We start from the raw sequence: 20,899 nt of genomic DNA on the forward strand, positions 1-20,899 counted from the left end.
TTTTTCTTAATATCTTGTTTTCAAATGAGAAGACTTGGAGAACTTTTGTCTTTTTTAATTTGGGTGGCAAGAGCTGAGAAAATCTTGGTCATTACAAATGGTAGCAAAAGATATGGTGCATGCCCTTAATCTTAGCACTCTGAAGGCAGAGGCAAGTGGATCTCTGTGAGTTCAAGGTCATCTTGGTCTACATAGCAAACTCTAGGCCAGACAGGGCTGTATAGTGAGATGTGTATCAAAGCAACAACGGTGAAATGAATAAACAAAGCAAAGCTAATGATAACAACTTACCCACCCACTTTGCAAATTCAACATGATTTTTAATTAATGTTTTTTTTTTTTAAAACACTGAAATAAAGTGCTGTTTTTCTCTTGAGATGAATCATGAATGGTCTTAATAATCACCAGCTAGGACTGATTTAAAGACAATTCTGTTGCCATTTAAGCATTTTTTTTTTGTGATTAAATTTTTAAAATTCAAATTAAATTAAAAAATATATCAGAAGCTGATTAGGTTTCTGGATTTAGTTTCATTTCTGACATTAGTGATTCTCTTGAGTAGGTTTATTTTTCTATATTGTCAGATTAATCTCATTCAGTTTGTCAGATAAGAGGCTACCAAAAAACAAAACAAATACCAATATTTTCAAAACTAATATCATGGAAAATGCTATATCACATGGTTTTCTATTATCCTGAGACAGATGTTTCCTCTGAGTCACTTCGGGATAGCACCTGCTGTGGTGATGTCTCTGAGTGATTGTGCATGAGTAGACAAGCATAACTGTGTAGGTCAAGTTAACTGTTCTTAATCAGGTATGTGTTTGCTTAAAGTAAAAACAAAACGTACAGAAATATTAAGAAACGGAGGACTGTAACAAAATTTACTTAGCATTGCAACCTAATGTAAGTAATTATCCTACAGGTGCTGAAACTTATGGTACAAATTTGCATATGAAAGTTGCTTTGTACTAGTTGTAGAAATAGCTTTAAAAACAACATAATGCATGTGTATGTATGCTTATTACTTTGTATATATAAAACAACTACGCACACACACACACACACACAAATGGATGTAAGCCTTGTTTTAAATTTTCACTGATGCCTAAAATACCTTCTGGAACCTGTGAGACTTGAATTCATGTTGAATATAATTGAAGTAATCCAAACTTCATTTTATTCTGGAAGATGTTAAGACTCAGAAGCAAAGTGAGTTCCTCTTGGTCATGGAGGTAATTGAGAGCAGTGATAATACGAGGATACCCCGGATACCTGGATGCCCTGGTGCTTAAGGCAGTGTTCCGTTATTGCAGCACTCTTTACACAGTTGGTCTTTATAGTTAGGGAAGAAGGTTGAGAAATGAGTATCTGGTATCATGTTGCAGTTGAAAAGATTATAGTTGTTCCCATTCCAAAGACTTGCTTTAGTTTTATCAAGATATTTATATAATATATTTGCTAGTTACCTAAAATTTATAGCATATAACTATACCTATTTCAAAAGGAATTCTTATAGCTAGTGTATGTAAACTTGAAAAAGAACTTTGTTATTTATTTGACAATTTGAAATAAACATACTTGGAAATTCTTAAGCTAGAATTTTACTTTCTGTTTTTCAGGTCTCTTGATGTGTTAAGTGAGGATGTTTTGAAGGATCTTTCCATATTTTACCGAAAAATGGTAATATTTTTGTTTTCTCAGTACAGATTTTGTAAGCTATGGAATTACCTTTAAAAACAGGGTATTAGACCAGACATGACAATGGAATAGTTTTATAGTGAATGCAAATACATTAACTTTTAGAAACTAGAACCTAGCATTTCTTTCAAGTCTCAGATAAGTGTGAAAATCAAAATTGAGGCATAGTAAAATTAATACATCTCTTATAATTTCTTTATAATAAACATCGCTGTTTCAAAGTTTTAGTTCGAAGGCCAGAATAGGACAGAGCATGGAGTCACATGACTCCTGAGAGATGGATCAGCCTACACTTCAAGAAAGCAGAGCTGCCTTTCAGCCCCCACCACCAACAATTTTATGTAATATGCTTTTTATTGAATCTATTAAAAAATTTTCCCCATTGTATTTGAGTTGTTAGGCATCCTAGACTTTTTCTAGTTAATGTTACCACCTGACATTATAAGTGATACATTTTATCAATTTTTATAAATCTTCACAAATTTTGTATTTAAAAAGTGTTATGTTTCATTCTGTAGATTCCAGCAATGGAGAGAAGAGTCATTACACCATACCAAGATGGACCAGATATTAGCTACATGCAAGTAGAGGATGGAGATGTCTTTTTCAAAGAAGAAACAAATATGGAACCAAATCACTCGTAAGCATTGTTCTCTTTTTTCTTTCCTTCTTTCTCTTCTTCCTTACCCTGTTGGACATTTGACATTTTATATTAATATTGGAATTATAAATTGAGAACTTCTGATATAGGAAGTAAGAATATGCAGTTTTATTTTGAGATAATACATTATACATGATTGTTATTTTAAATCTAAACTGTTGAATATGTAAGTATAAAAATACTGTAGCCTTCAGATAGGCATACAGGTTAGTTAAGTGCTTTTGTCTTAATGCTCTCTTCCAAACCTCCTGGAGTTATGGTAAAGGCACTTAAAAAGGCATGCTGCTGCACTAGAGTGGAAGAACAGCAGAGGTGCCAGCAGTGGTCAGGAGATGAGCCTGGTGTTGGCTGGAAAGTAGTGGCTCTAGAGTAATGACGGCACAATGCTTGAAATTGTTTTAGAAACGCTTGATGTTCATGGCAGCTGGGCTCATGAAGATGAGGACAGATGGGTCCCATCCCTTTCTGAACCCCGTTCAGCCAAGTTATTGTCTCTCTTCCATCTTGGTAGGAGACTACATGTTTGTACTCAGACTGAACTAGAGGGCATCCTGAGAGGAATGCAGCAGCCAGAGATTGGGTGACATTTTCTCAGGAGTCCTCTGTAGACCCTGACTGCTTCAGTAGATGGTCACTACTCTAGCTTTTTGGCATTGTGAAAAAATCCCCGAGAAAAATCAGTGAAAGGTTAAAGGGTTTGCTCTGTCCTCCAGCTTCCGAGGATTCGTTCATGTCCAGCTGGCACCTTTGAGAGTATCACAACAGTGCCAGCTGGCATGGCAGAGCAAGGCTGCTTACCTCGTAAGGCCAAGGAGAGAGAGAAGGGACAGGATACAATACACTCTAACAAGAAATGCTCCAGTGATCTTATTTCTCCAGTTAGAACCTTACTTCTGAATAGATGTAAACTCATAAATTTGTTAATCCTTTGATGAAATTGGACTCCTTATTATGAAAGTCTTTCCTGTGACCCTACTTTTGAGCCTTACTCCATCTGGGGCCACTGTGTCTATGGGAGGATATTTCATAATCAGAACCCAACAGTAATCCACAGAGATTGAGATTTGGAAGTCCATCAACAAGATGTGGTTCTAACAATTTTGACAACCTCTGCATAGAATAAATGCCTAGTTAGTATTTTAGGCTAATACCTTATTAGTATTTTCGGCTCACATCATAGAATTACTTATTTCTGTGGGACAAATAACTTCGTAGGCGAAGTCTTTGGGTGTTGAAGTCATCTACGCTAGACAAACAGCTCTGTACTTCATGGAAAAATTCTTGAGTTCTAGAAGTATTCTACTTTCTAAACTTTTTTCCTGATGTGGTATTATTTTGTACAGTAGAAGTTACACATATTGTCCTAAAATGTATAACACAATATTAAATTATAAAGTTCATTAACATGGAGTTAAATAACTCATTAACTGCCACAAAATGATATATTCACAGCTGACTTGCAGAACCATAGTATATAATGAGATATTAAATATTTCATTAAAATAAGACAGTTGTTGCACTCACACATACCTACTTTCCCTTTCCTGATTTATAGTATTTAATTCAAACAATGAAACATTCACTCAAATACTGTAGAGAAACTACCACAAAGGCTGCGGAGGTGTTTCCATGGGAAGGAACACTGCTGCACAAGCCTGAGGATCTGAGCTGGGACCTCAGCCCACCCTTAAAACCCAGGGCTGGCCATAGTCCTCATAGTCCAACAGCCCTGAGAGGTGAGACACAGGAGGTTCTCTGGGGCTTGCTGGCCAGACAGGCTGCAGAATCAAGGCAGGGGCCTAGGTGTTAGTGTGAAGTAATAAATACAAGCAAACATCTAGAGCTCCAGATTTAGTGAGAGATCTTGTCTTCAGGGAATATGGTAGACGGTGATGGAGTAGGACCCCTGATGCCTTCACATTGTACAAACAGGCATGCATCTCACAAACACATACACACACACACACACACACACACACCAGCACAGAATGTAATTTGAAAATTATAGTTCATTGTTGAAGGAGCTGTGGACTGCGTTCCTGCCGCCTGGCTCCTGGCCGCCAGCTAACTTATGCCCTGAAATAACAACACACAAACTGTATTCCTTTAAACACTGCCTGGGCCATTATATCTAGCCTCTTCTGGCTAACTCTCATATCTTGCTTTAACCCATCTCTAATAATCTGTGTAACACCAGTCTTACCGGGAAAGATTCAGCATGTCTGACCTGGCAGCTTGCTTCATCGCGTCTGCCCTAGAGAGCAGCGGCCTGGCATCTGTCTGAGGCATCTGCCTCACTTCCTCTTCCTCCCAGCATTCTGTTCTGTTTACTCCACCCACCTAAAGGCTGGCCTATCAAATGGGCCAAGGCAGTTTCTTTATTAGCCAATGACCTTCCTCCATCAGTTTATGTAACTGTGTACAGTGCTGTTCCATTTATTTATTTATTTATTTATTTATTTATTGGTAAAGGTTTTATTATGAATAGAAATCTCCTCTACCTGAGATTTCCTTCTTGTAGCCAGGATGCTGTTCAGTTCTCACTTTCTCTTGGTACAGATGTATGTCCTCAGTCTTGCCTTGGTGAAGCTGAGGGTTCCTTTGCCTTTTGAGTTTGTGCTTGACCAAACTCTTTTTGCCTTTGATTCTATGTTTGCATTTTCCTAGGGAAACAATGTTCAAGAAGGCAAAAACAAGAGCTAAAAAGAAGCCGCGGAAGCGTTCTGACAGTTCTGGAGGCTATAACCTTTCAGACATTATTCAGAGTCCACCATCAGCAGGTTAGTATGTTTGAGTATATTTCTGGTCAGTGTGTGGAGGTCAGAGACAACTGTTAGGAGTGATTTCTGTCCTTCACCATTATGTGGGCTCCAGGGATCAAATGCAGGTCGTCATGATTCACCAATCACAAGAACCTTTACTTGCTGGTCCATCTGCAGCCTTAATTTAAAATTTTTTATTAGTTGCTGAAAATATAAAAGATATATGCAGGCACACACATGCAACATATGAACACCTTTACACTCTAGTTAGACTCGCTGTTAATTTATTGCCACATTTTCTTCCTTCTCTCCCCTCACCCTTTCCTTTCTGTGGTTCTGAGGACTGACCTTGGGCCTCATACATGCTAGGCAGTGTTCCTGCATTGCAGCTCTGTATAGATTGCATCTTTTGTAAGAAGCACAGTTGCCTGTTGCCCACCATTGTCCTCTAAACCTTCCATACACAATGCTTATGCTGACAGAGCTGTTTTTAGCCTATCCGCCTGGAATACTCTGTAGATACACTGTTTCTCATAAATATTATAGTAAAACTCTTAAGAACACTCTCCTCTAAAACTCCAATACCAGCATCAGATGGTTAACATAGTACTATAGCTTTAGCCAGTGCTAGCTTCTGTATCCAGAGTTCCATAGTTACTCAACAAACTGTTTTTAGAGTGTTGTTTCAGCCACTGTTTCTTGTTCTATCAAGGTTAACAATGCCTTTGCTTGTTAGTCTCTCTTAGCTAGAACAGTATCTTCCATGCTATTTGTTGTATTGTTTTCTCAGACATTGAGGCTAGTTGTTTTATATGTTGTCCCATATTCTAGATTCATCTTATCTATATTTAAACTATGCAAAATGTTAGTATGACCACAAGTAAGGAGACTCCAGTATGGCCTTTCAGGAGGTAGTGTGCCCACATATGGCAGCCAGACATGACCTGGCGTGTTTTCTGTCACAGCATTCACAGGCACTCTGCCCTGTGTATTGACTTGTGTTCCTTGTGGCTTAAATTTTACAAATGAAGTATTTGATATGTTTGTTACAATTGAAGGAAATAATGTTAAGAATGATGTGTTTAAGTAACACAGAAGATAGTTAATTGTTGCAAGGAACCTGGCTGCTTCTTTGTCCCAGCCGCCCAGCTAGTTTAGCCCTGAAATGACTACATAAAAACTGTATTAATTACAACACTGCTTGGCCCGTTAGCTCTAGCTTTCTTATTGGCTAACTCCTACATTTTTATTTAACCCATTTCTATCAATCTGTATATCACCACGAGGTCGTGGCCTACCAGAAAAGTTTCAGCACGTCTACCTCCAGCCGTGGATCCATGGCGTCTCTCTGACTCTGCTTTCTTCCTCCCAGAATTCAGTTCTGTCTTCTCTGCCTACCTAAATTCTTCCCTATCAGGCCAAGGCAGTTTCTTTACTCGTTAACCAATACAAGCAACACACAGAGTAGACTCCCCCATTACTTAATAGGAGAGATTATCTGCCTAGACTGATTTATGAAGCATTAAAGGTCAGAATCAGGAGATCTAGAAATGAGAAAGATACATTTAAGGGTCTTTCCAGGCGTAACGTTCTGTGATTTTTGTATTCTCTGTTGCAGGCTTTACCTCTGGATAGGTGGTCGGACAGTTAGGAAACCGGGAATCTTTCAGTTACCTCATGACTTAAGGAAGAAGTAGATACTTGATTGGATTTAAATAGTATGATTCGATTGAGTATGTGTGTGTGTGTTTACGTGTGTGTTAGAGTCTTATTCTCATGGGCTAGGGAGTTGTTCTGTGGGTAAAAGCATTAGCTGTGAATGTGAGGACCTGAGTTATAATCCTCAGAACTCAAGTCAAAGCTGGATGCAGAGCAGGAACATAAGTAATCCCTTCTAGGAGATGGGAGACAGACAGAAATCATTGAATCACACAGGCTAGCTAGCTCAGCCTGGTAGACATGGCAGGAAAACAGCAAAGAAATCCTTCTTCAAATAAGGTACAAGGTAAGGACAGACACCAACAGTATCATCATACTCTGATCTTAACACATCTGCTATGATGTGTTCAGGAAATAGTCTGGAAAGCCTGTGAAGATCTGCGATGATGACAGAAGGAACAGATAGTATTTGCTCGCTTGAGCCAAGTTCCATATACATTCTGATGTTGCATGATTTCTGCGGCCCAAGCAGATAATGGTGAAAGGGTGAAAGTGAATTGGGGACCAAAAGGAAGATTTGAGCACAAGGCACATGTCATCAGAAATGACTGTGGAGACCTAACATGGATGCGGATCCTTAAAATTAGACAAGTGGTCCTGTTAAAGCATTTTGCTTTGACCAAAAATATTTGCTTGCCATGTCTATCAATTATTTGATTTTCTTGATTTTACAATCAAGAAAAATTTGTAAAGCATACAATTTTAAGTGTAGTGTCTGAAATAAAAATTTAGTTAAAATACCTATGATAGTAGGAGCAAGGTTGAATGTCATTGCCAAACTTTGTAGTAATGAACAACAGAAGAGAACTACCATGTGTCTGGTGAGCTCCTTAATGGGACAGCACTTTTCTGAATGTGTAAGAGACAGCACACTTTATTTTTAATCAGTTGTATAGCTTTTACAGCTCAGATAATGCCTGCATCTTCAAGTTTCTTTTGGCATGCTATATAGATTCTAATTAGTTTGAAATGTGTGAATTATCACCTGAAATCAAGCAGAAGTTTACTTTGTATTATGTCCGTGGTGAACCTGAACATAGGGATAACAGAGGCAATTTAGGTTCTTTCAGGGGGTAAGCTAATTAAAAATTTCAAACGACAGATTTTTGTTTTGTATAGAAAACAAACTGAGGAACCCTTCGTCAGGCTGCCAGTGGGATCAGTAGGAGCCTGTGTTCCTGGGCTGACTGCTGGCACAGTGGCTTTGATAGCTGAGAAGGGACAGCAGGGGTCAGGTTGCCCTGGAGCCAGTCATCTCTTCTCCCTTCTTACCTTTCCTGAGGAAGGAGGTTAAGTCTCTTCAGAGCAGATCCTGTGGAGTTCTATGTGTTGAGATTTATTGATGAGTTCTTAGAGAGATGAGCCACAGTTGTGTTGCTGTCTCTTCCATGTTGATCTCCCACTTAATGTCTGTATCTCCTTAACATGAGCAGGTGCTGCTGGTGTAGTGAGTGTCATTTCAGTGTTACTGTGCTCTGGGTCTATAAGCTTCTTGCTTTCAGTTTGGCTCACTGAGTGAAATGCATTTATGCTTAATATGTCTGCTTAACATTTATTTACTTTATTTTATTTTATATTTCAGGATTATTAAAATCTGGGAAGACCAATTCTGTGGAGTCTCTTCCAGAACTGTTGACCTCAGACTCTGAAGGAAGCTATGCAGGAGTGGGTAGTCCCAGAGATTTACAGTCACCTGATTTTACAGCAGGGTTCCATTCGGACAAGGTCGAGGTTGGTATGATAAAGCATTGTTTCTTTAACACCATGTTGGATGTGCCTACATTTTACCTTCATTTTCATTATATTCTCTCAAATTTTCTCATACTTCCCTGGTGTTAACAAAAAACTAAAACTAATATGTACAATGTATGTTTTTTATAAGTATATGATTATTCTAATTGTAGAAATTTTAGTACAGTTTTGAATCCTTTATGATTCTAATCTTTTTGCATATAAAATATAATGATGCTGTACATATTGATATAACGTTGAATGTTGAATATAATTCTGAAAGGTATATTTGTAGCTAAATCCCAGAATCATTTTAGGAAGTGGCTGTTAAAATAAAATTTATAAGAGAAAAATAATTTTGATAGTAAGCTTGGTTTCAAATTTTGTCGTTTCTCTCCTGTTCCTCTGGGCTGCTGGCTGAATGATTTCTCAACTGCAGCAGTCCTCCTTATCTCTGAGGAGGCTTTCTCAGGACACCTTTATGCGCCACAGTTTTCTTTCCAGGAAGGAAAGCAGTTACATTTTTAGAAATTGAATCATTTTTGTGCAACCTTTGCCATATTCATAAAACATTTTGGAACATCTAGGAGTTTCTGAGACTATGAATTTGTTCTTCTTACAAAGTGTTCAGGTTTAACGTAGAACTTTGAAGGAAATTGTTCTCATAAGGTTAATCCGCAGGGCAGTGAGTGTAAGGAAGTTGAACCTTCTGCAATAGCTGTGACTTCAAGACTCCTTTGAAGTGTCAATATTATTTTATTGTAGTATTTATTACTTAAAATACTACATCCTAGAGTGGATTATAAAACATTTGTACCAAATTTTCATGTCTAAAGTGGATTTTATTTCTAAAATAGAAATTTTAATATTACTGCTTCATATCATATATATACTGCTTGTATTTTTGTTTGTTTGCTATTTGAGTAGACGTTTAAGGTGTGGGCTTACTTTCCTGTGTGCCGTGCAGTTTGTAGTAAGTGATGAGGGTGAACTGGCTAAGTGCTGGGCCTGGAAACACAACTGGCAAATGTTAGCTGATTGGGTGTCGCTGACTAGACATGCTAAGCTACTAAGTTAGACGCTTGCCATTACAACTTAGGCTCTCCTTTTTTTTCACAGGGGAAAGCTAAACCGTATGTGAATGGTACACCTCCTACATGTGCTAGGGAAGATTTCAAACCATGGGAAAAATCACCAACATCTAAATCTGCTCCCCAGTTCATTCCCAGTAACAGAGTCGACACTGCAGGCTCTTCCAGTTGGGTTGCTGGCTCTTGCAGGTAGGATTTTCTTTTTTCTTATTTATTTATTTTATTTTTTTTTTTATATGATATATTCTGGTCATTGTTTTTCCTCCCAGATTCTCACCCACATCCCTACCCATCCAACTCCATGTGTAAGTTCTTTCTTTCTTTAGAAAACAAACAGGCAACAAACAAAAATTCAACAAAATTAAACAAAAAAGAAAAACCACAGGAAATACACATAACAGATACATACAAAATCCAAAAGCCATAAAAACACAAAATCATAAACTATAATAATACAAGTAAAAGTTCAGAAATATTAAAAAAAGATGCCCAAACAAAGCAATATGAGGCAAAATATCTACAAAGTGCTATTGGGTTCATTTGTGTTGGTCATGTACTGCTGGTTTTGGGGTCTGTGCTTAAGAGTGATTTGTTTCCCTAGTGAGACTCCATTGGAGAAAACTATTTTTTGCTTAGCAAGCAGTTGTCAGTTGGAGATACTTTCTGAGTTAAATACGGATGATCATGCCTATGTTCCCCTCTCACTGCTGGGACGCTCTCGGGCTTAGACCTGTGGAAGTCCTGTGCGTTCATCTGTGCAGCAATTCTGTTATGTCTGGAAGATGCTGTTTCCTTGGTCTCCATCCCCCCTGACTCTTAAAAGATCTCTACCTCCTCCTCTTTCACATGGTTCCTGTAGACCTGCAGGGCAGGGGGAAGCTTTGTTTAGGGCATGCCATTTAAGACTAGGTGTTTCCAAGTCTCTTCTCTGCACATGGTCCAGTCGTAGGTCTCTGTCTGTTCCATCTGCTGCAGGAGGAAGCTTCTCTGTTGATGGCTGACACTCATGTATAAGTATAGCAGAATGCCGTAAGGAGTCATTTTATTGTTCATTTAGCAGAACAGTAGCTTGGCTCTTCCCTAGGCCTGTGGCCTATCAAGTCTTATGTTTTTAGCTACCTAAGCAGTGTCACGTATGTTCCATCTCATGGAGTGGGTCTGAAGTGCAGTCAGATAGTTGTAGTGGAGGACAGGAGAGAGGGAAAATCGCCTACCCGAGTCGCAACCTGGTATGGCCACTTACGGATACGGTTTTCATCCTACTCCTCTAAAAGATTGCTATATATTTTTAGCCAAGTGAATATATTCAATGAAGAGTATTAATTTATACAGAGAAAATCATCTACAACTTAAAAGTTGCTTACCAGCCTTCCCTCTTCCAGGTATAATTTATTATAATATCTTCAGTGATACATAAGTTGTGTGATACCTAGAACCATCTTTTAATTATTTTGATAAACATTTAAAAAATGGCTGGTATAAAGTCAACAGTGAGACTGACTCTCTGTTTCAGCACCATGCACATTCACAAAGTCCTTAGCAGTTGTAGTATTCTCAATATTAGTGTGTACACCAGCATTTTTACATCAATGTGAAGTATTGCCTAGTGAGAATTATAGTAGACTTTGTTTTAAAACATTTTTACTACTGATATTTTATAATTTTTTAATTTATATTGTTATTATTTTGAGAATTTTCAGATACCAGTACTGGATTAGCATATTTTCACTGCTCTTCAACAACTCCTCCTGCCTTTCATGTTCAAACTCATGATCTCTAGCTTTGTAATTATTATTGCTTCATATGTATGTATGTATTTATGTACGTACATTTACACACTAACTACTGAGTTCATTTAGTTTTCCTCATATGTACATGTGATTAGAGCTTGGGATTGGATAGCCTATCAGGGAGCATGTCCCTAGAGGAAACTGATTCCCTTGCTCTCAGCAGCCATCGATTGCCTGTAGCTTTTCATATGTAGGAGGAACCTTCTGAAAGTTCCTCTGCCCGTGTTGGCTTGTGTCCTGATAGTGTCATTATGCAGGCCTTGCATAGACAACCTTATTGCTAAGATGCTATGGGTACAGCTTTTCTGCCATGACTTAAAACATCTAGCAGCATAATTTTTTAGTGAAAATAAATAAATGATTCATGAGTCTTGAATATATAATATGGATTATTCTTAGCTATATCATAGATTTCACTTGTATCAAAAACTACTTTTGGAGATTGTAGAATTTTTTTCCCCTAACAGTGCAACTCCTATAGTCCCAGGACCTCCTTTTTTTCCTTACAGTGCAGCTGCCCGCCCTCCAGTGGGAGGGAGTTCTTTAGTATTGTTGAGCACTGCCATATTTTCTGAAAAGTGCCTGTTTTTGTTAATAATAGATGGTAGTATTTCATTTGTTTTTGAAAATGAAATGATTTTTCAGCTTCATTTATCTTTAAGGATAAGATCTTAATTAGAATTTAGTGAGTTCTTTTGCCTAATTTAGATGACGTAGGACTCCTTTTGTTTGGCTTTAGTTTTATTAGAATAATTTTAGGTTATTGCTCAACTTGAAGACTTTAGAGTAATCATATACACATCTATGAGAGTAGCTGCCATTCAGAATACCTTTTTTGAGGTTGGTTGAAGCTAACAAAATTATTACTTAGACTACAAATTAATTATCATCAGTCTTACATATAATTTACAAGTACGGTTAAATTTGGTGTTGGGCATTATAAGTAATGAATGCTTTTTTTATCTATCTGTTTGTCTGTCTATCTGTTTATTAATTTTTGTCTTTTAGCCCTGTGAGTCCTCCTGTTGTGGATTTCAGAACCATCATGGAAACAGAAGAAAGTAGACAAAAATATGGCGCAGCACCAAAGTCAAACTTAGGGTTGGTTAAAAAATATTAAGACAAAAGTCTGTGTTGTATTCTGTCCTACAGAATTGGAATGACATACTGGGTCTTTACTCTTATTTTTATACAATTGATATAATGATTATAAAGGTACCTATCTCAGTGCTGTTTGCCAGCTGTGTGCTAATGACTGAGTTGGTCTGATGCACTAATGCAGTGGAGTGGGGTGTTGCGTGCTAGAAAGCTCGTAGGCAGTTGTCGCTGAAGTGATCACAAAGTCTCATTTCTGCAGAAATGCACAAGTCCGGTGCGGGGTCTTGTGAAAAATATGGTGTTCTGGGGGCTCATGTTTAACCATTATGTGATCATCAGCAGTATAAACTGAAACAATTGAAAATTAATAGAAAACATGTTACGATGATCTCCATTAAACAGACGTTAATGCTAAGGGGTTTGATTTTTGTTTCAAGTACAATGATTTCTTAGGAAACTGAGATTTCTTAGAAGCAGTGAAGCCAGTAGAAATAATTGGTTTACTCTAATTTAATTTTTAGAAAAATTATTTCTCATGGAGTCAAACTTTCTCAGAGGCAACGGAAAATGATTGCATTGACCACCAAAGAAAATAGTTCAGGAGCAAACAGCATGGAACCAGTTCTGACAGCTCCTTCAAAGTCCCCCAAGCCTGCCAATGCATGGTATGCTCTTATTGTTAAAGTTCAGACATCTTCCCTTGGCTTTTGAGTTCCCCTGCATGTGTTTCTAAAGTCCTAAATATTTCATTTCCTTTGTTTTTTAACTTTAGTGTTGGAACTTGTGCAGTACAGACTTCTAAAAGATGTTTTACTATAATTTTAGATGTATTGACAGACATCATGGTTTCAAAACTGTGGATTTATGTTTTACTTTTGGATGTCATTCTTGCCATTCTGTAGTTTCTGTTGAAGAGAGATTTAGTGTTTCAATTTAAGGAACAAATACACTAAAACTTCACAACAGCAAATTTGAGTTTTAATAATATGGTCCTTTGGTCCTTCTGTGTACAGTCTTGGTTGTTTCCCATGGTACATCAGTTGTTTGAGCAGTGCTGTTGACTTTGTGTTGCATCTTGGGAGTTTGCACTATCATAATCTTCCCATGGTGGTCACATTGCTAGCAACCATTTCCAAAGATGAGTTGTATAAAATGTTATCTTTGCCTCTTTTCTAGTTTCCCTTTTTGGAAGCTCGTATCATAATGCTTGGGACCCAGTTTAAGAGAAAGGTACATGAGTAGAGGGCAGGGTAGGATAGGGACAGGAGAATTCTGTCAGTGTTCATGACTGCCACTCTATTCCTGAAGTTTTGTTGTTGTTTTCTACCACTGAAAATAGAAATTATTTTGAAGAGAATAGCAAAAAATTGATTTTGCTCTGAGTCTGCCTTCCAGAGGAGCAGTAGGTGTGAATCAGGGCCGGTGAGGAGGGAAACAAAGGCACAGGAACTATGAAAACCAGCTAAGAGCTGTTGGAGATTTGATGTGGTCCTGTTGCAGCACTTGGGGTTTCTCTAAACACAAGCAAAACCGGGTTTTAAAACTGCTGTCAGGATTCTAGATGTTACTATATCTGAGAGAGGTTGTTAAATACTTGAGGATACTTTGAGCCTCATAATATGGACTTTGCAGTGGCATCAGTTAGCTTATTTTAAAAGCCAGCAGCAAACAAGGACAGGGAGTTTTAGAATCTTTCCTGGCAACAGCTTTCTTGGCACCTATGTTCTGTGGTCTGTCTCATTTGCTGTGGTAGTTTGTGGCCTTTATATAGTACTCCCAATTCAGATCCTGCAATCAGTCCTTTCAGTGTGTAAATGATCCTCCCGTTTGCTGTGTGTGAAGCAGATATCCACGTATACACTGTATATACACTGCAAGAATGTCCAAATTGTCAGTACTGCAGTAACTAAAACCCGATACAGCTTTGTCATCTCTCATTGATGCTTGGCTAAACATTTTTAAAAAGTACAGTGCTGCAGAGTAATGAAAGGGAGGAGTGTGACTAAATATCACCATGTAGCAGTATATTGACAGGGGAAGTCAAAAAGCCATACTGTATGATTCATTCATAAAAAGTTAGAAATAGTGTTTGATTAGCACTGCTGTTTGCTTCAGAGGTCTCTGTTATGGTTCAATTTTATGTCTTGTATTAGTATGTTGATTCTTTGCTTTTCTGCTCCAGTTGGATATACTTTGTGCCTACGTGTATAGTTGTATGATTCCTTACAGTCTCTCCTTTGGGATCCCACATATATTGATGATCTTTGGTGTCTTTCCCTTATTTCCAAGATCTTAGTTTTGTAATGGCCAACTTCTGCTTCTACTGACAAGGTCTGCATATTTAGGTGCTAGAATTCTCGAAGCTGAAGGCGGTGACCACTGGTGCTCAGTTCTCAACATTTGGTATAGGTTTTCACATGCTTTACCATTTCAAGTTTAAACTTTACGCACAGCACACAGCTTATTACTCTTGTTTTCCATTTCCCTTGTGATTTCAAGTCAACTTTTCCTTGTACTACGGTAGGTGACATCTGGCACCCCAGCCACACCAGGAGGTCTCGTCCGATGGGTGTCTGCGGAAGATAGGAGTTTGTGAGGCTCTTTCTGTCCCAGCTCAGCTTCTGTTTTCCTCCACACAGAGCAGTTGTCCCTGGAGCTGCCGACTGCTGCAGTCATGCTGACCTCAGGCTGCTGTGCATTTATGTCTTGTTCTGATAATTGTGTTTAGGGAAAGCCATGAGGTATTTGAAACCTCAGATTTTGATGTTTAAATGTAGTCAACTCTTCCCCCGTGATCATTGGCAGCATGAGCTGAATGCCGTGCGCATGGCACTATCTTCCTAATGCAAAGGAAAGGGAGTATTGCTTATTAAGGAGAGTTCAAGGAATATGAGGAAAAAAATGCCATTAAATTTGGCAGAAATATGTGGATATTTTATTGAAAAATAATTGTGTCATGATTAAATATAACTGATACTTATTACAAAGTCTTTATGAGAACACAACTGAAAAACTTAAGTACAAACAAATGAGTGATTAATTTTATATATCTTAAGATATCAAGACAATTTATATAACTGACAACATACAGATTATTTTGACTTCTAAGCAGAAGTAGTATCTAAATTTATTCATGATTGAAAATAAGTGATTTATGTTTAATATTCTTTTATAACTTTAGACTCAACTATATTTCTTCTTAAGACTTTTTCCCTCCGTGGTGCTAGAGATTGAACCTAGGCCTTAGGTGTGCAAGGCAAGTGCTCTGCCGCTGAGCTGTACTGCAGCACTGCCTAGGAACTTTCAAAGGCTGTGTTTCTGGGAAGTTCTTAGGATATATTATACACTGCTTTTATTTCTACTCATTAAACACTAAATTGAAACAACTTTTAAAATGTATATGCAAATATGTATGTGTAGATATCTATTTAGAATAATATACATAATATATTATTAACAGCCTTGACATTATATGCATTTTATCTTAAGTTATTGGCATAGATCAGAAAGTATTTGTTAGAAATTTAAAGAATACATTTATATAAAATAATTAGTTAATGATTAGTGTTTAGAAACATCGAGGCATGTTTAGTATAAATTGAAATAAATATTGTGATTTTTCTTTCTTGAATTAGTATATGTCTGTAAAGTTTAAATTGAGCTTAAGACAAAAATAAACTTTTTGCTTTTGATATATATTTTAATTGTTAATTATGTACAAAATGCATAAAGTACAGTTAATCCCATTATTCAATATAATACATAATTTCATTTTTGAATGAGACACATGAGCTGTGAGAACACATATGTGATGTCTGCTGACTACTGCTGAGACAGCATCCCTTGTACATGCTAGTTGAAAAATAGTTGACAGAGTTTAAATTTTATTCTTGTTTAGAAAAGTAGAAAATAAATCTAAAGTTAGCATTTTAATCTGCCTTGTAGGTGAGCTTTATAGAATGAATGTAGGATGGTAGTATATTTTTTAGCTACTTGCATTTCATTATCTGTAGATTCACCTAATAAGGTTTGACTTTTGTAGATATTTTTATATTTGTCTTTTAGATTAATGTAAAATGTGCAGTTAACTAAAGCACAAATGAGCCTGCTAAATCTTAACACTGTGGTTGGGGCAGTGTTCACAATGCATGAAGTCATTCTCCATGTTCCCAGGATATAGTTGTGCCCTTGCTACCTACAGTTAGGTGTGGCCATGGAGAACGCTAGCTAGAATGGGGTTTTGCCTTTGAACGAGGTTCTAGCCAGTTGAATTGTAAAACTACTGTGAAACTTTGAGTGTGTGTGGGATCTGGGCACTTCTCGTTTTCAAATGTTTTACTTGGAGGAATATGTTTTTCACTATCATCTTGTGGAAAATATATAGTCTGTGTGGCCTGGCGTGATGTCTAAATGTAAATTCTTTTGAGCTAGCTTATATAAAATAATTGCAGTTATTTAGCCTTTCTGACCTGAAAATTATTATTCATTAATGTTGCTGGGGCTAAGGAACAAAATCCTGACTAATTTTTTTATGGGTATAAATTTCTGCAAATATTTCTCCATAAATTTTCTGTGGTTTTTAGAATGGATAATAACCAACGCCCGAGTTTGGAAAGTAAAATTGTGGGAAACACGACACTGTTTTAAATCTGGGCATAACCAGTGGAAAGGCCCGGGCTTGCTTAGACCGCTGCTTAGCTGCTTTATAGGTGGTTACTGTGCATGGCTAACGAGAGCGCGAGTTTGAGATATTCTGTAACCGCTCTTATTTAGTAGTTTTATTACCCTAAGCAGGGAACTGTTTTTGTCTGGAAAGAACTTGGCAGGGTGTGTGCTGTTTACTACATGTGGGAATTCCTAGACTCGTGAGTGAATCTGACAGCTTGTGCTGTGCTAGCAGGAGTTACCGAGCTCCTGTATTTACAAGCGAGCTGATTGTCAGGATCTTCAACAGTGTTCCCAGTCCCTCATGTCTCTCTCTGTCCTTTTTGCCATCCCTACCTTCAGATGTGTATGGATTAGGGCCAAGGCTGCAAAGGAAATGAAGGTGGTTTTTCTAAATGGACTTTGGATTTTTGTATTGTGTATGTATGTGTGTCTGTGTTGTGGACAAGTTATTTATGATAAAGCCAAATCCAGATTAATTTTTTTTAAAGTTTTTTTTTTAACCCAAATACTTTATTAGTTCATGGTTCCAATACAAATTTGTAAAGAAGTTTTTTTTGTCTCCTACTGCTTGAGATTTTACTTAAAGTAAGTGACTTTAACTGCTGGAAGTGAGTGTGGGTCTAACTGTAGCATGATTAATAAGAACCCAAAGAACAGATGTTGGGGTTCAACCTGAAGGCCAGAAAAGCAAAACAGCCAGCCACTGGCTCTTACCTCTGCCTTAGTCTGAAATGGCGACCCTGCCTCCAGGAATCTCAGAATGAGACTGTGCATGAGAGCTGTCTTCCCCCGTTTTATATTTCTCTCCAGGGCTGGAGTTAAAGGCGTGCACCACTGCCACCTGGTTTCTGTGTCAGACTAGTGTGACTACTGGGATTAAAGGTGTGTGCCACCACCGCCTTTTTGTACAAATAATCAGTGGGGCTGTTTTATTTTCTGCTCTTTTGTCAGGTTTTATTAAAATACAAATGAAATACCACTACATCTAATCTAGACTCGTTACTGAGTTCTCTTAAGTCTGTTTCTTCCTCTTCTACTCCACCAACATGAGAAGTGTCTGTCAGCATTGAAATGGGGGACCATTAAGTTCTCAAACTTTTTCCAAAATTATTTACTTTGTCTTTTACATGTTTACATGAATTTTGTCAAAAGTAAATATAAACAGATAAAGAAAAGAATTATGACCTTTTTTTTTACTCATTATCTTAAATCTGTAGATCAATTTGAGGATTGACAATTTAGTATGCTCCGAATTGTGAGCATAGCAATCTTAGTTTTTTTTCCCAGCAGTTTTTATAATGTACAAATCATATATATATACACACATGTATATACATACATACATGTACACACATACATATATACACACACCTAAGGATTTTGTTTGTGAAGCTTCTCTTGACTGGATCATAGGATTTTTTTCATGGGATTTCCTCATTCTGTCCTCTTTGTATGATGAATTATATACATTGATTGAGTTTTGGTGGGTGATTTTATTGTTTCTGAAATAAAGCCCTCTTCTTAATTATATATTATTGTTTTTATAAGTTACTGGACATTACTGTTATCTTAGAATATTCTCACTAGACTCCTCCTTATAATCGTTGTTCCCTTCTCCTCTCAGAGTCAATGACTGGTAATTTTCTTTGTTGCTGGTAGTTTAGTTTTATTAATCTATAACATAATGTAATTAGAATATGTGTATTTGGTATATAATATGTAATTTCAGTAGAATTGAAACAGGTGCATTTTATGGTTTCTTCCACTTAGCCTGTTCTTCAGATTTATCTCTGTTGGACATATGAGCCTTTAATCTTTGGTAATTTTTTTTTTTTTTTTTTTTTTTTTTTTTTTAGTATATTTGCCCATATGCTGTAAAACATCATACTTTTCTCCTTCGGGTTGTTTGCCGTAATTTGTTACCTTTGTAATTCCTGTGGTGCATCGTATTATCTATTGCTCCTCTATCTAACACAGTTAAGGCCTGTTCATGGCTTCAAAATTTTTTTGGAGATATAGGCTAGATTGACATTTTTGTTATTCTTGGTGTGTTAACGATTTCTTTCCACTTTGGACTCCCATTGTTTTTGATACAAGCTAGCCATGTTCATATTGTGATGTATTTCTGTGTCTGCATTCAGGGCACTCCCATGGCCACCACCACCAAACACATACACACACCCCTTTCCCAGTTTAGGTGTCAAACTCAGGAGCTCTTGCATGCTAGGTTAAGTGTGCTGGGCCCCAACTTTTCCTTTTATCTTTAATTTAAAGCAATTTTTAGTTTGCCTAAGGGTGATTTTTTTTGTTTTTTTGCATTTGTCGTTGGGGTTTGCTAACATTTTTTAATCTTTAAATTTATGTTTCCTACCAGTTGTGGAAAGGTTTGGCTATTGTCTGATTTACATTTTTGCCTTTTGTATCTCTTTGCTGGTTCTGGTTCTCTAATTATGTAGGTTAGCCACTTAATGTCTCATAACTCACCAAAACTGACTTAAATTAATGTCATCTGTCTGTTCTTCACAGTCATCAATTCCAGGGATTTCTATCCTTTATTGACTTTTAGTGCGTGTCCATTCAAATAAACCAGTTTTGAACATTGTGTTTCACTTTTGAAATGCCATTGTTATTTTTTCATTTCTTTTTCTCTGCTGAGTTATTTTTATGTCATTTAATTCATTTGTCAGAGTTAGGGTTTCTGTTGTTATGATAAACACCATGACCGAAAGCTCTTTGGGAAAGAAAGGGTTTATTTCTTCTTTCAGTTCCACATTGCAGTCTGTCATTGAGGGATGTCTGGGCAAGACCACAAGGCAGAAGCTGAAGCTGAAGCCAGGGAGGAATGCTGTTCACTGGCTTGCTCATCCTGATTTTTTTTTAAAATGCAAACCAGGACCACCTGCTCATGGTGGGCTGTGCCCTCCCACATCAGCCATGAATCAATGAAGTGTCTGACTTGCCTATAGGTCAGTTAAAAGTCTCTCTTTCAAATGACTCTAGCTTGTGTCAGTGTGACAAAAAGCTAGCCAGTACATACTCCAAACATAAATTTATTGCATAACTATAGTAGCTATTTTAGTATCATGACTAATTTTTAACATCTAGAATTTATCTCCAGTTTTGGTACCTAGTAATTCCTTTCTCTTATGGCATAATTTTCATTGGTGCAAAATCAACAAAATTCCAATGCCACATTGAAACTTGTAATTAAATAATTGTAAAAATTTTGAGTATATCCTCCCCTCTTATTTATTGCATACTCTTCGAATAGTCCTTTAATGAAAGTGTTTTTCTGTATCTTAGTTTGCTTTTCTTTTGCTGTGTTGAAGCAGTGATCAGAACCAACTTGGGGAGGGAAGGATTTGTTTGACTTATGTGTGCCAGATCATAGTCCATTACTGAAGGAAGTCAGGACAGGAACTGAGAGGCAGGAACTGGAGCAGAGGTCATGGAGGAAAGCTGCTTATTGACTTGGCCCCCTGATTTAGGAGCACCTGCCTAGGGTAGTCCAACAGTATGCTGGGCCAGTCTGCATTAATAGTTAAGAAAACCCTCATAGATTTTCCTACAGGCTAGCCTGATAGAGACATTTTGTCAGTTGAAGTTCCCTCTTTCAAAATGATCTTAACTTATATTGAATTGACAAACAAAACAACAAACAAAAAGATTAAGTATATC

The 20,899-nt window shown here is 37.3% G+C and overlaps 1 protein-coding gene across 2 annotated transcripts in view; it reads left to right on the forward strand.

Annotated features, from left to right (window-relative positions):
• The window catches only part of Ibtk (inhibitor of Bruton tyrosine kinase), a 67,675-nt gene that overhangs the window by 35,250 nt on the left and 11,526 nt on the right, over positions 1–20,899 (forward strand). For both annotated transcript variants that reach the window (XM_041679557.1, XM_041679558.1), the window contains exons 19-25: positions 1,623–1,683; positions 2,220–2,341; positions 5,030–5,142; positions 8,426–8,574; positions 9,694–9,854; positions 12,464–12,556; positions 13,075–13,218. In XM_041679557.1, coding sequence (XP_041535491.1) covers positions 1,623–1,683; positions 2,220–2,341; positions 5,030–5,142; positions 8,426–8,574; positions 9,694–9,854; positions 12,464–12,556; positions 13,075–13,218 — 843 coding nt within the window. The remainder of the gene's footprint in view (positions 1–1,622; positions 1,684–2,219; positions 2,342–5,029; positions 5,143–8,425; positions 8,575–9,693; positions 9,855–12,463; positions 12,557–13,074; positions 13,219–20,899) is intronic.

The sequence above is a fragment of the Microtus oregoni genome, unplaced genomic scaffold (genome assembly GCF_018167655.1).
Source record: "Microtus oregoni isolate MIOR12 unplaced genomic scaffold, Mior012 000032F_ref0000030, whole genome shotgun sequence".
Taxonomy (NCBI): Eukaryota; Metazoa; Chordata; class Mammalia; order Rodentia; family Cricetidae; genus Microtus; species Microtus oregoni.